The sequence below is a fragment of the Sceloporus undulatus genome, chromosome 2, assembly GCF_019175285.1.
Source record: "Sceloporus undulatus isolate JIND9_A2432 ecotype Alabama chromosome 2, SceUnd_v1.1, whole genome shotgun sequence".
In the NCBI taxonomy this organism is placed as follows: Eukaryota; Metazoa; Chordata; class Lepidosauria; order Squamata; family Phrynosomatidae; genus Sceloporus; species Sceloporus undulatus.
The window spans coordinates 205,746,437-205,759,406 of NC_056523.1; the positions used below are offsets into that span (position 1 = coordinate 205,746,437).

A 12,970-nucleotide genomic window follows, 5' to 3' on the forward strand; every position below is an offset into this window, starting at 1 on the left:
TTGACCTTGCTCAATAAATGAATTGAGCAAAGCCACATGTAGAGACTGGGCCAAAATAAATTTCATAAGAAGTGATTCAAACTTTTGTGACTGGATTATGATTTTAAACATCTGAGAGAAAATCTTGTGTTTGTTTTCACAAATAAAACTGCAGACTTTGCAGTTCCAGAAACTTCCAAAGACTTAAATTCTAGCCTTCTCAAAATGTTCATTTCACACAATAATAAATGTTTAGAAGACTACCTTATCCCATATATAACCCATACTTTCAGTTATGGAAGGTTTATTATTTGCATCATATATTGTTTACTTTGGGTCTACTACAGGCAGAGCATTTAATGTGGCAGCACAAGAGACGAAGAACTTTTTATGGCAAGGCTAAACAACATGTAGTCCCCTGGCTGTTTGTGTGGAGACCAGCTGTTGCCAAATTTGCCATGGAAGTGATGGTCATAGAGTTTACATTTACTGTAAAATAATATGTAATCTCCCCTAAGCATAAATATAGTGCAGTACAGACCGGAAAGAAAATGCTGGCCTTTTTGGCTGTGCAGTGTCGCCACAGCAACCAAACAGCGTGGCACCGCTGCTCAGCAGAAAAGGAGCCACCTAGAGCGGCTCCTTTTTGTGATGTCGTAAGAGCTGCGTCGCACCTCTTACGATGCTGCTTCCTTTTAGAGATGTGTGGGCGCTGAGACGCCCACACGTTATCAATACGTCCCCCGTGTGGGTGGTTCCGCTCAAAAATGGCACCACCCACACGTAGTAGGGCTCAGGAGCGTGTGGTTAGTGTGTGCTCCTGAGCCCTTCTATCACTGCCAGGACGTCACTTCCTGGCGGTGTGTACTGGGCCTTGTTAAATGCTAAAGTAGTCTTGATACTGTTTTGCTGCCACCAAAACAACAAATTCACTGGTAGACAAACAGAGTGTGGTCTCCCAGGGTTCAGAGGTTGCCCAAGTAGCTCCTGAATTCCAGGAGTTACTCATCCTTGCTGTACCAGGTACTATCACACAATGTCGCCTTAATACATCATTGAATTTTCATCACTTGCTAAAAACATTTCACACAATGTTTCCCTGGTTTGTTACCCAGATCACATGCACGCATACGCACACACAGACATACACACACACATTTACTAATGATGTTATGCTTGGTTTTTGCTTACCTGTATTGTCTTGCCTGTACTGCATTCTTATTTATGTGTGTCCTTATTATTCAGCAGTGGGGGGGGGGGGGGGGGTGAATTCAGGATGCATGGTTTTGAACCTTCACTCTACATTCATTTCTATCTGTAACAATTACCTGAAGCAAGCTTCTGATCACAAATACAATAGCCCTCAGGTTTTAGTTCAACACTATCATCTTGCTTTTGAAACAGTTGGCTGGCATCCTGTTCAGCATTTATGATGTTGTAAGCCAGACTTAACAACATCATAAATTTTGGAATTCCCATTTACAGCAGTTGCATCTTTGCAACAACTGAAAATTCTCCCCAAAACCAACAAGAGCCTCACTGCCAGGAGAGCTGTATTCATTTTTGCTCACTGCTTCATTCCCCAGTGCCTCAGAAATCCCTCCATTGTCAGGGTTGCCTGGATTTTATGGTAGGGTTGTGGGTTTTGTTTTGTTTTTAATGTGGAGGGGGTGTCACATTGGGAAATCTGTCATTGCTGCTACATCTCATGATGCATGATCTTGGGTCTAATCATGCAGTTTGACACTGCTTTAACTGCCATGGCTCAAATTATGGAATTCTGGGATTTGTAGTTTCATGAGGTATTTACCCCTCTCTGACAGAGAATTCTGGCACCACCACAACAAAGTCCAAGGATTCCATAGGATGGGGCTTTGACAGTTAAAGTGATGCCAAACTGCATTAATTCTGCAGTGTGGCACAGCCATTGTTTGAAATTATAAAGCAGCAGTGATGGAATGGATGGGAGCTGTGAAACAGTGCTACTGCACACTTGTGCAGTTTACATTTAGTTGAACATGGGAATATTACTCAGTGGAGCTAGATTTTAGAAAACTTTCAACTATGCAAGCAAAGGAAATGGATTAATGAATCACTGTGATAGGCCCTATACAGACAGGCCAAAATAAAGCTGCTTCAGGTCACTTTGGAGGTATGGTGTTTCAATGATGCATGCATCCTAAGAGTCTGGAAGCTGCACCAAAGCTGCACTCCAGTCCTTAGGACTGGAGCATGGCTTTGGTGCAGCTTCTGGACTCTTAGGACGCATGTATCATTTAAACGGCATACTTGCAAAGTGACTCGAAGCAGCTTTATTTTGGCCTGTCTGTATCAGGCCATAATATGTATCTGACAAATTTCCCTCACTCACTCTCAAATTCCTACTTTGCAGCCTGTGGGATGGGGGGAGTGAATATTATTACGTTTATTAAGCTTTCATGAAAAAAAAAACCAACAAATTTTAAAATAAAACATCAGGATGTACTTTAGTTTTTCATACTAAATTATTGGGGTTTTTTCCTGATTTTTAAAAAAATATTTCACTGCAGTGATGGTTATTATGTTTAATATATTTGTTCTTTTTTAAAAAAAAATGAAATTTTCTCTCCATCCCAAACCCCTGGTTATAGACCTGCCTTCTGGTAGTTACATTCAAGAAGACATATCCCATTGCTCCTATCTTTGTGATGGAAGTGAAAACTGCTGTGATATCATGGCAAGCTGCAAATGTGGTACCCATACTGGGCAGTTTGAATGCATCTGCGAAAAAGGATATTATGGAAAAGGGCTGCAGCATGAATGTTCAGGTCTGTATCTATTTTCTGCTTTTATAATAGCTAATGTAGTTGTTTGAGCATTGGGTTAGGGCACTGGGAGACCAGGGTTCAAATCCCTGCTTGGCCATGGGGATCCACTGGGTGACCTAGGGTAAGTCACACTCTCTTAACCTCAGAGAGGTTAACTTCTTGTCTCAGAAGAAGGCAGAAACAACCCGCCTCTGAACTAATTCTTCCAAACCCCCCCCCCCCAAACATGATAGATTGACCTGAGTGTCACCAAAACTCAGAAATGTCTTGAAGGCAGACAATAACAAATGGAAGGATCCTACGGCTGAATTAGAGAGAAACTTGCATTTGTTTCACTTCTTTAATGTTTCATCAAGTTCTTCAGCCCAATAATATAGGAAGTCCCAGGCATAAGTATATAAACAGAATGAATAGATGTGTGTGTGTAGTACATAGAGAGCTGTCAAGCTATCGTGAAGTCGAAGGCTTTCATGGCTGGCATCCATAGTTTTTTGTGGGTTTCGGACTATGTGGCCATGTTCTATAAGTTTATTCCTGACATTTCACCAGCATGTGTGGCTGATGAAAGAAGATGCCAGCCACAGATGCTGGTGAAACGTCAGGAATAAACTCTTCTAGAACATGGCCACATAGCCTAAAAAACCCACAAAAAACTATGTCAAACTCAGACCTTTGGCCCCTAAATACTTAAAACCAGAAATATTAAAGGTTACAATTTAAAAATTGTCATGTATTAATGAATGTTTTTGATGAATAGGCTTTTGAAATGCCATGCATGGAAACACTTAGAATTGGAACTGACTGTAGCTTTCTTTTGACTTCATACTCAGTGGAAAGTTTGGTTTTGTTGTTTATATAAAGTGTAGGAACTTTTCAGCCACTTCATGTAGGATTAGTTTTATAGACAAAACACCTTCAACACTCAGTTCTCAATGCTTCGATGTTAATGCTGTATTGTTTCTATTTTCCTAGACATAGAGCGAGTGTTAATGCATCTCTTGTTTTAACTGAGCACTGAACTTGGATTTTGGATATAGGTCAGTGGATGAGCCCATAGTTTACATACAGACATATTCAATCACAAGGCCAATCCAAAGTCAGCTCTGGAGCCTAATGCTACTGACTGAACCCATACTTATGGCCAGTGAAGACAAGGCTTGGGACTGCTATTGCCAGAATTCCCCATCCCCCATAGCCAGTGACTGTGCTTGTTGGAATTTTAGTCTAGAAGAGTAATTTTTCCAAGTTCTGTTATTAAACCAAAAGACTAACAGGAGCCAGAATTAGATAGCACACAAATCAGCTGGAGGCCTGAAGTTCGATACAAGATGAATAGAAAGGGAAATCACAATTAAATGAATGCATAAGGCCTACTTTCTTTTTAATCAGTAAGTATTGACACAATTTTTCAACTCTCTAGGAATGTTAGCTATGTAGTGCGTAAGTGTTTGGAAAACAGAAGTATCTACAAATGCATTTCTGAAGCTTGTCATTACAAAATGAGATTACTACACGTAGTTGTTGTCACTAATTGCAATAACAGTCAAACACATCTGTCCTAGATTAGGCTCAGAGTGAAGATGGTTGGTTTATGCAAATTTTGTTTTCTGCTATGAAATGCCTGCAGTTTGATCCAGCTCCATTCTGGAGCCTGTCAGAACACCTTAATCCTTATGTTCAGTGCAACCGCACAATATATAATCATAGAATTTTATGACTGAATTTGGCAACGCATAGTTATTTTTTGTAAGCTCTTCCGCAATGCAATGGCAAATAGAAGTTTTTAAGAGATTGCATATATTATAGAATGCATAGGAAGATTTGCCATCTGCTGTACATGTGCTAACTGGAGTTAAAGTAGTGTACACAAGTCATAACATTTGGCCTGAAGGGCTTAGTTTTTCTTATAAACATGACTTTATCTCAGATTTTCCTATATTTTTTAAAAGAAGAAAATCACAAATAAGCAAGCAAACAGAATACTGTCATTTATGGGACAACATCTGAGAGTCTTTTAGCCAAACTCTGTCTATCCCTCCAAACCCCATCCTGAAAAATCATTCCATATTGGCAAATCTCACTTCCAGAAACTTCTAGTGGGGTATAGTTTGCAATGTAAACGTAATCCCTCCATTTCGCTTATGTTAGGCCAAAAAGACAGCTTGTAGAAACAGGAAGTAATTATCTAGTATCTCCAATTTCCAAAGTCTGCCTTTTGGGTGTTAAAACAGGCCAATGGAGAAATTACATATGCATAGCAATTTCAATCTCACTCCTCCCCTTAAAATTTCTGATAGCACAATTTACCATTTGAGGGCAAATATGTTTCACCCCTAATCCACTTGCATCAAGAAGTCTCTTTCTTCCTTCTGATCCGTATTCCTAATTGGGCTTATTGTTTGTCTTTTGTATAAATGTCAATTTGGCAGGGACAGTCCTGATTAATCCTCTGTTATCCCACTTTTTCAACTGCTTTAAAAAAAAGGCCCCATTTCTCTCTCTTCCTCTCACTTCGTCCTCCCTTTGTCCACAATTTACTTCAGTTGCTACAAACTGAGTTCAAAGTTTGCACTCAGTTAGTATAAGAAGAGTGGGAGAGGAGAGGAGTGGTGGATTCTTGCCCTGCAAAGGTCGTGTTCCCACTATGATTTAAAACAAATTGCTGATTGGTTTATATGACCAACGTTCCCATTTGAAACTGGTTCCAATCCTACTGTGATCAGTTTCAGTTACAATGAAGCAAAGCAAATGCAAAAAAATCTGCTCTTTCCTGACACTAGTTCTTTGGCGGTTCTTTTGAAAAAGATTTTCTGAAGCGTGTTCAACAAGTGGGAACGATGGGTCTGAATTGCATCATTCTGGAGGGGAGGGACTAATGGCAAAGGGGTGTTTACCGTCCCTCCTTAGTGTTTGGTAACTCCACCATCACAGCCCCCAGTGCTGCCTTTGTGCTTGTGGTGTGGTGCATGTTTTTTTTTAAAAAAAAAAAATGATAGAAAATTTGATTAATTGATTTTGCAACTACTTACAATTACTCAGGTGGCAAGCCAGGCAATCGAGCCAATGGCACCTCAGTGAGGCAAGTAGCTGCAAAACCAATGAATCAAATCTTCTATCAATTTTTTAAAAAAATAAAAAACTGTTCCCAAGCCAGGCTGTTGCTTACATCACTAATGATGCGCAGATGATTGACATGCATTTTGAAGTAGTGCAAACTAGTGGGGATGACAATTATGCCAAAAAGAAGTTATTCCAAGGGGATAATGAAAAGATCCACTTTCATAGTGGGAACGACAGACCTTTTGAAATCTATTCATTGACATGGAGCAAAGGTGAATTGCAAACCAGTTTAAATATAAGTGGGAATGGGGCCCCAGTAGGTTTAAGGAAAAGCAAACTGCAGCCACCTGTCCTGGCTTATGTGTTCATCCTCTTTAATAATTTTAGTCATCTTGACCACACACTCATGTTGTTTGGCCAGATGTGAAAGGTTAGAGGGTATGAAATCACTTCTATAAATTCTGTGCTTATGAAGAGCTTAATTTGGGTTGTTCTACAACTTTGCTTCATTTCAGCAACAAGTTAAAAGAAGACTTTAAAAAGCCTTTGGGGAGGAGGTCTAAAGTTTTTATCCAATAAATATTTTAATAACTAGATAAATGTCTGGATACCCTTATAAGTATATCTAACACAAGCTGCATTACAATAGCGGCCCTGTTTGCATGGGTAAAAAAAAATGGCCTCCCCGTATCCTTTCAGCAAGGAGACTGCACCACACCAGTTGCATCACTGGGGTATGTGTGTGGGGAGTGCAGACCACACCGGGTGACATCCCAGAAGGGAAGTGCCACTTCATTTACACACACAAAGGATTTTGAATTTGAATTGACATTCTCACACACTAATGGCATATTGTAGATCTGTCCCTGGCTTTCCACTCCACCAAATGCATCTGAGGAAGTAGACTTTAAGAAAGTTCATGCTGCCCACTTCTTTCTTTCAGTTAGGTCTAAAACACACTGCAAAAATAATCCAGTTTGACACCTCTTTAACTGTCCTAGCTCAATGCTAGGGAATTCTGGAAACTGTAGTTTTGTGAGACATTTAACCTTCTTTTTGTACAGAGCATAGATTTCTGAATTCTCTTTTGAACTTTTATCTGTAAAGATAGTGAAATCTCACATGCCAGAATAACCAAAGCTGAATGTTCAGTGATCAACTATGGCCAACATTTTCCTGCACAACTCTATTGTGTAGGGATTAATGTAGCACAATTCACAATGTGCAGAATTGGCTTTGCCTTAATGAAAAGGGCTTCTACTTGTGTGAGGTAGGACATATAATTTTATTGATTGCTCAGATGCTCTTAAGCTCCTTGGCCCCTTGAAAAGTTTCTCTCAATAACTGGAGGACTCTCCAGAACGGTATGGAATATAGCAGGAATGAAAGTACATAGAGCAGAATCCCAGCTTTTAGAAGCACTTTCCAGTAAGGCAGAGCTGCCACTAGATAGAGTGCATCCTGTTTAAGTGGTATTCCTGTACTGTGGTTAGGTGTGGATGGAGACTACTGTCTAATGTGCAAATTGCCTGCATGTACAGAGTTTGGAAATAATTTGTTGCAGGTAAACTCACCTGCATTGTTAGTACTTTTGGTACTAACAAGGTTATAGTCCTGTGATTTTCCAGAGGTAGCCTAACAGCCACCCAGCTTTTACTCTGAGAGGAGTAACACTTTTGCCCAATACTAATTGTATCAGGCAAAGGGTATCTTACTTCTTTACCTTGTCTTCCCTTAGTTATATGAGGTGACTTGGTGGCTTTTAAGCAAGAGTCCAGTACTGGTTAGAAAAGTGCAGACTCTGCTCCTCCACCTCATTTCTATTCCATTCACGGAGAGTGGTGTTATACAGCAGAAAATGTGATAGCAACACTTCCTGTACTAAGCATACAGTTATAACACTAAAGCATCCCAGAATTAAAATGCTTGAGTGCCATAAAATGCTGTAGCACTATAGTACAAGGATATTCTCAAATATCCCAACATTAGAGTTTCCAGGAGGCTTACCAGACTGGTGTTAGCCATGTCATGTCGAGAAAAGGAAGAAGAAAGGTGGAAGATAATCTTTAATATATGTTTAAAAAAGAAGAAGACAGATCAATTTTCTGCAGGAAATGAAGTGTACTAATTTTCTGCACAGTGAAAACATTAACGTATTAATAACGCTTAACAGAATGAACTAGGAACCCCAATCAGACAATAATGACCTAAACAGCATCTACAAGTAATATAATAACTACAAGTAATATAATAAGTTATTTTCTTTGAGCTTCTTCCAAGCTGTGTGCATATGTAATTGTTTTATGATTTGCATTCAGATTTCACTTTAATGTCTGTATGGAATTGGTCTCCCAAGTGGGAATTTGATAATGTGTGAAGCAGTCTTGCTAAGCAGAAATGGAAAGAGCATCATCAGGTGCAGGTTCATTTCTCAAGAACTCATTTTATAAATATATAGACAACTTACTTCTACCCATTAATATGAGAGGTAGAGAAAACAAATGATAGCTGAATATATTCCAGTGATCCCATGTCTTCACAGGAAATAGATGCCTGCAATTCTTCTTGCATGCACAAACTAGATGAGTGAGCTTTTTGCCACTGTTCAAAAGTTTTAAAGTTTTATTTAAAAATACAAATAAATAAGGCTAAGACACTGGATGAGTGCATGGAACTGGATAGAAACCAGTTATTGTCTTTGCTTGAACTTTTGATGATTTGTATAATATCTATTTGTTATTTGCTATAGTATCAAATAATAGCCCAATATTTTATCCAAGCAGTGTTATCATCCAAATGCTTTGGTGCCTGGAAATTGTTTTTCTTGCTTTTGTCCTTTTCTTCCAGAATGGTTTATGATCTCAAATGTGAATAATAACCCCCTTTTTATTTTTAATCTAAAACTAAATATGACAACAAACAGTACACCAAAACAACAATAAATGAAGACAATAACCCAGATAAGGCCCTGAAAATTATAGATAAAAGGTATATTCGGGGATCCTGAAAGACATCTTTCCATGAAAATTTAGCTAAAATTGCGGAATGTCTAGAGACTAAATCTTGCTGGACATATTCAATAAATGGGTGCCAAATCTTATGAAAGGTCAAACCCTTTTAAAGCCTAGCGTATTCTTCAGGATGGGATTCTAGAATTCCTCTCCTTACAAAACTAGATAATAATGGAAATGATCATTGTCCTATTGTATACTTTTTATGACCAGCATACATGCCCCTGCCCTTAATGTAGAGCCAATCTTATGATAAAACAATCCCAAAAGGTGTGACATACATAAATGAACAATGCATTGAATCCACAAAGAAAGGGAGGAAGGTGGGACAAAATTCAAAAATGAATTTAAGCCTTGGCTGCCTGAGGAGCTACCTTCAGTGAAAACCTCAGCCTCTGGAGAAGTCTTACCTCTGAAATAACTAAAACAAACAAAACAAGCTTCATTTATATACCACTTCATACTGCCTAAGCAGTGTCTAAGAGGTTTACAACTGTAAGCTAATTTTCCCCCAACAATCTGGGTACTCATTTTAGTGACCTTGGAAGGATGCAAGCCTGAGTTGAGCTTGAGTCCTTTTGCTGGTCTTGAACTTGCAACCTTGTGGTTTTGAGTGAGTGGCTGCAGTACAGGCATTTAACCACTGCGCCAACTACCCCATATCTGATTGGCTGGTTATTCCCGCTCCTACAGAGAGCCTGTGAAAAGTGTGCTTGCTGGGAGGAAGTGTTGAAGCTGGGAGAAAATGGCACCAAGCCTTTGTTTTGTTTGTCCCTCCCTGCAGAGAACCACAAAATTGGCATCCCAGGAAAGTCTGAGGCCATTTCTTCTTTGACATGCCCCATAAGCCTCACAAATGCATAAATTGACAAGATGAGGTATGTTTCTTTTCACACTGAGTCTTGTGAGCTGTGAAAAGGCTATTTCTTTTTGGTTGAGATTGTGAAATTTAATGGGATTAATTTCTGTTTAGTCAAAGACCTGGGCTGCTGCCACACTGTAGCATTAATGCAGTTTGACATCACTTTAAATGTCATGGCTCCATCCTATGAAATCCTGGGAACTGTAGTTTATTGTGGCACCAAAGCTCTCCAACAGAGAAGGTTAAATAGCTCTAAATTACAGACTGCATTAATTCTGCAGTGTAGATGTAGCCTTAGCCATTCAATCTGAAATTGAGATTAATTTTCTGGGTACACAAGGGATGCTTCAACGTCTTCCACAAGGCACTGGTGTATGTTCCTTAGCCCTCAAAGTCAGAGCCAGGGCTAAATTTATATTATAGTTTGCATGTCAGGGTTAGTGTCTGTAGCTTGTTTTGGATTTGTAATGACAAAAAAACAAAAAACAAAACCTTGGTCACCACTGGATTAGTCACAGATTAGCATATGTCACAGTCAGTATAATGATGTTATAAATACTATATGTTAAACAGTCTGTTTCAGTAATTTATGTAACCACAACTCTTTTGCAAAATGAAATGTGAATAGATTAATTAGCAGTAGAATAGATCAATAGATTAATTAGCAGTAGCCCTTGATTACTGGCAACCCGTATATAGGGTGGTACATTTTAGCCTCTTGATCTTAATTATGGCATAGACACTACCATGAAAGTAGTACTATAAAATAGTTTAACCTTAGACACCAAAATTAGATCCTTCGTTATATTTTAATATTGCTCCATCCTTTGATGTAAAGCTTTGATTTCCCCTCCCCCACTTTGAATTTCTGAGGAAGACTTTGATTAAAGCTGAGTATCTGAGTACTATTTAATAATCTTCCTTAAGCACACACAGAAATATCCTTGGTGCACGAATGGTTTATGTAGATAACATTTTATGAGGAAGTATGTTTTCTTAGAAGAGTTCACTGAAACTCTGAGATCTAAGGCAGACTTCCCCTTCCTTGAAAGATTTAAAAATGGAAGCAAGCCAGTCTTGTACTCTGAAAGCACTTCTTTTCAGAGTGTGAAAGAGTAAGACAGCTGTGATTCTGGTTGCATCAACCTGAAGGCCCTGCTTCTTCGGAACAAAGAATTGAGCTGCATCAAGCAAGTGAACGATTCAGCCACCTCTTGTAGTGACATAGGCCAGTGGAGTTTTATTACAAAGGCAAGGCCAAACCAATGAGTTATGCCTAGACATAGTCTGTAGTCTCCTCTGTGATGGGTGCTTTGCATTTTTGGTTGACTGTTACTAAGAGGTTCAGCCTTACTGCTGTTTTAACATTGGTGTTTATCAGACGAGCTCTTAAAGAGGTACTATTCCAGTGTGACTCCTCTAGCTGCCTCCTGTTGCATGCTGGGATTGGCAGTTTTAAGGAGAGGTATTTAGAATTCTCAGGCAGAGAAGTTCAGCTCCTTAAAACTGCCAATCCCAGCATGCAACAGGAGGCTGCTAGAGGAGTCACACTGGAATAGTAGCTCTTTAAGAGCATAGTGTGATAAACATCAATGTTTCAAGTGTCACCCTAATTCCAGAAAATTTATTTTATTTGCAGATACTGTACATGCAGAGTATAAGTATAAGCATATAGGTCAAGAAAGTACAACGTCTTGGTGATCTTTTGGACCCACCATCTTGCAGGCCTGAGGATATACACATGCCTTACTCTCTACTTTCTAATAAGAGATTGTATGTTTTAGGGTGCAGCTGCACTATCAAGACAAAACTATAGGAGAACTGGGGCATGATACCAAGGAACTCATTGCTTGGCTATTAAAACCAGTTTACCTCCATCCAGTTTAAAGCTTAATTTGGGCAGCATCCTGATCTTATCAGAAGATTTTTGGCACCAAATTTGCTACTCAAATACAGCCCAGGTCCATCCCTGCTTCCAGGAGTGCTCCGCATGGCTCTTTTCAGATCCGGGAGTTTTCTGACTTAAGAAAATGGCCAGTGGGGTGCTCCTGGAAGCGGGGATGGACCAAGCTGTATTCGGGTGGCAAATTCAGCACCAAAAACCTTCTGATAAGATCAGAATGCTGCCTGGATTAAGCTTTAAACCAGACAGAGGTAAGCTAGTTTTAATAGCCAGGCGATAAGCTCCCAAGATTGTAAGAGAATTCATTGTGGTACTGGGACGTTATTCAAATTGATTACTGAATTGTGTTGTTGTTGCTGTGTGCCTGATGGTGACCCTAGGGTGAACAAACTGGCCTCCAACTGGAGAGCAGTTTGCATTTGTAAGGCTTGTTGTTGTTCGTTGTTTGTGCCTTCAAATCTTTTCCAACATATGGCAACCCTAAGGCAAACCTATCATGGGGCTTTCTTGGCAGGATTTGTTCCGAGGGGTTTGCCATTGCCTTCTTCTAAGGATGTGAGAGTGTGACTTTTCCAAGGTCCTTCAATGGGTTTGCATGGCCAAGTGGGAATTCGACCCTAGTCTCCCAAAGTCTAACTCCAACACTCAATTGTGACTGTTAGATAATACATGATTCACAATAACTTTTGTTAGTCTTATAAATGTTGCAGCTTTGTATTGTGAGAGACTAGAAGTTGGCCTTACAGTTTATCTTTAAAACTACTGGTTATTTCCCCCCAGATAGGAACCAGCATCTACAATTAAATGGATTCATTTATATTCAGTAGTGCAGTAAAACATTTCACCCTTAAGCTAATTGAATAGCATGACATGAGAACATGGGGAATGGAGTCAGCATTTAAAAAAAATCAAGTTAATATAGTGTGTGTGGGGGGGGGGTAATTCACATGAATTCTCCTCCTCTTTAGCCAGCATGACTAGGTAACAGTAGAATCCCATGCATGTTGACTAGTGGTGAATGAGTTCAGGACTGAAACATAAGAGGCTAAGACTCTCTACAAGCCAGTTAAACTTGGAACACATGCATGTAAGCCACTTTACTATCATAGATTATTTAAAATCAGGTACATTAGATTTTTCTGTTTGTGGGCTGATTTTTTCCTTGTCTGATATTATATAATTACAGCATATGGTCTAAAATACCTTGTTTTATCCAAATCAGCTGGATTTATTTCTAAGAAAATTGACTGAATTGATAGCCCTGAGCATATTTACTCAAAAGCATATCCCATTGGGTTTAGCTGAGCTTACTCCTATATCCATATGCAAAGGGCTGGAATTCTACAGT

At 39.3% G+C, this 12,970-nt stretch overlaps 1 protein-coding gene across 2 annotated transcripts in view; it reads left to right on the forward strand.

Annotated features, from left to right (window-relative positions):
* SVEP1 (sushi, von Willebrand factor type A, EGF and pentraxin domain containing 1) overlaps positions 1 to 12,970 on the forward strand; it is a 153,463-nt gene that overhangs the window by 21,764 nt on the left and 118,729 nt on the right. For both annotated transcript variants that reach the window (XM_042451284.1, XM_042451285.1), the window contains one exon: positions 2,610 to 2,786. In XM_042451284.1, coding sequence (XP_042307218.1) covers positions 2,610 to 2,786 — 177 coding nt within the window. The remainder of the gene's footprint in view (positions 1 to 2,609; positions 2,787 to 12,970) is intronic.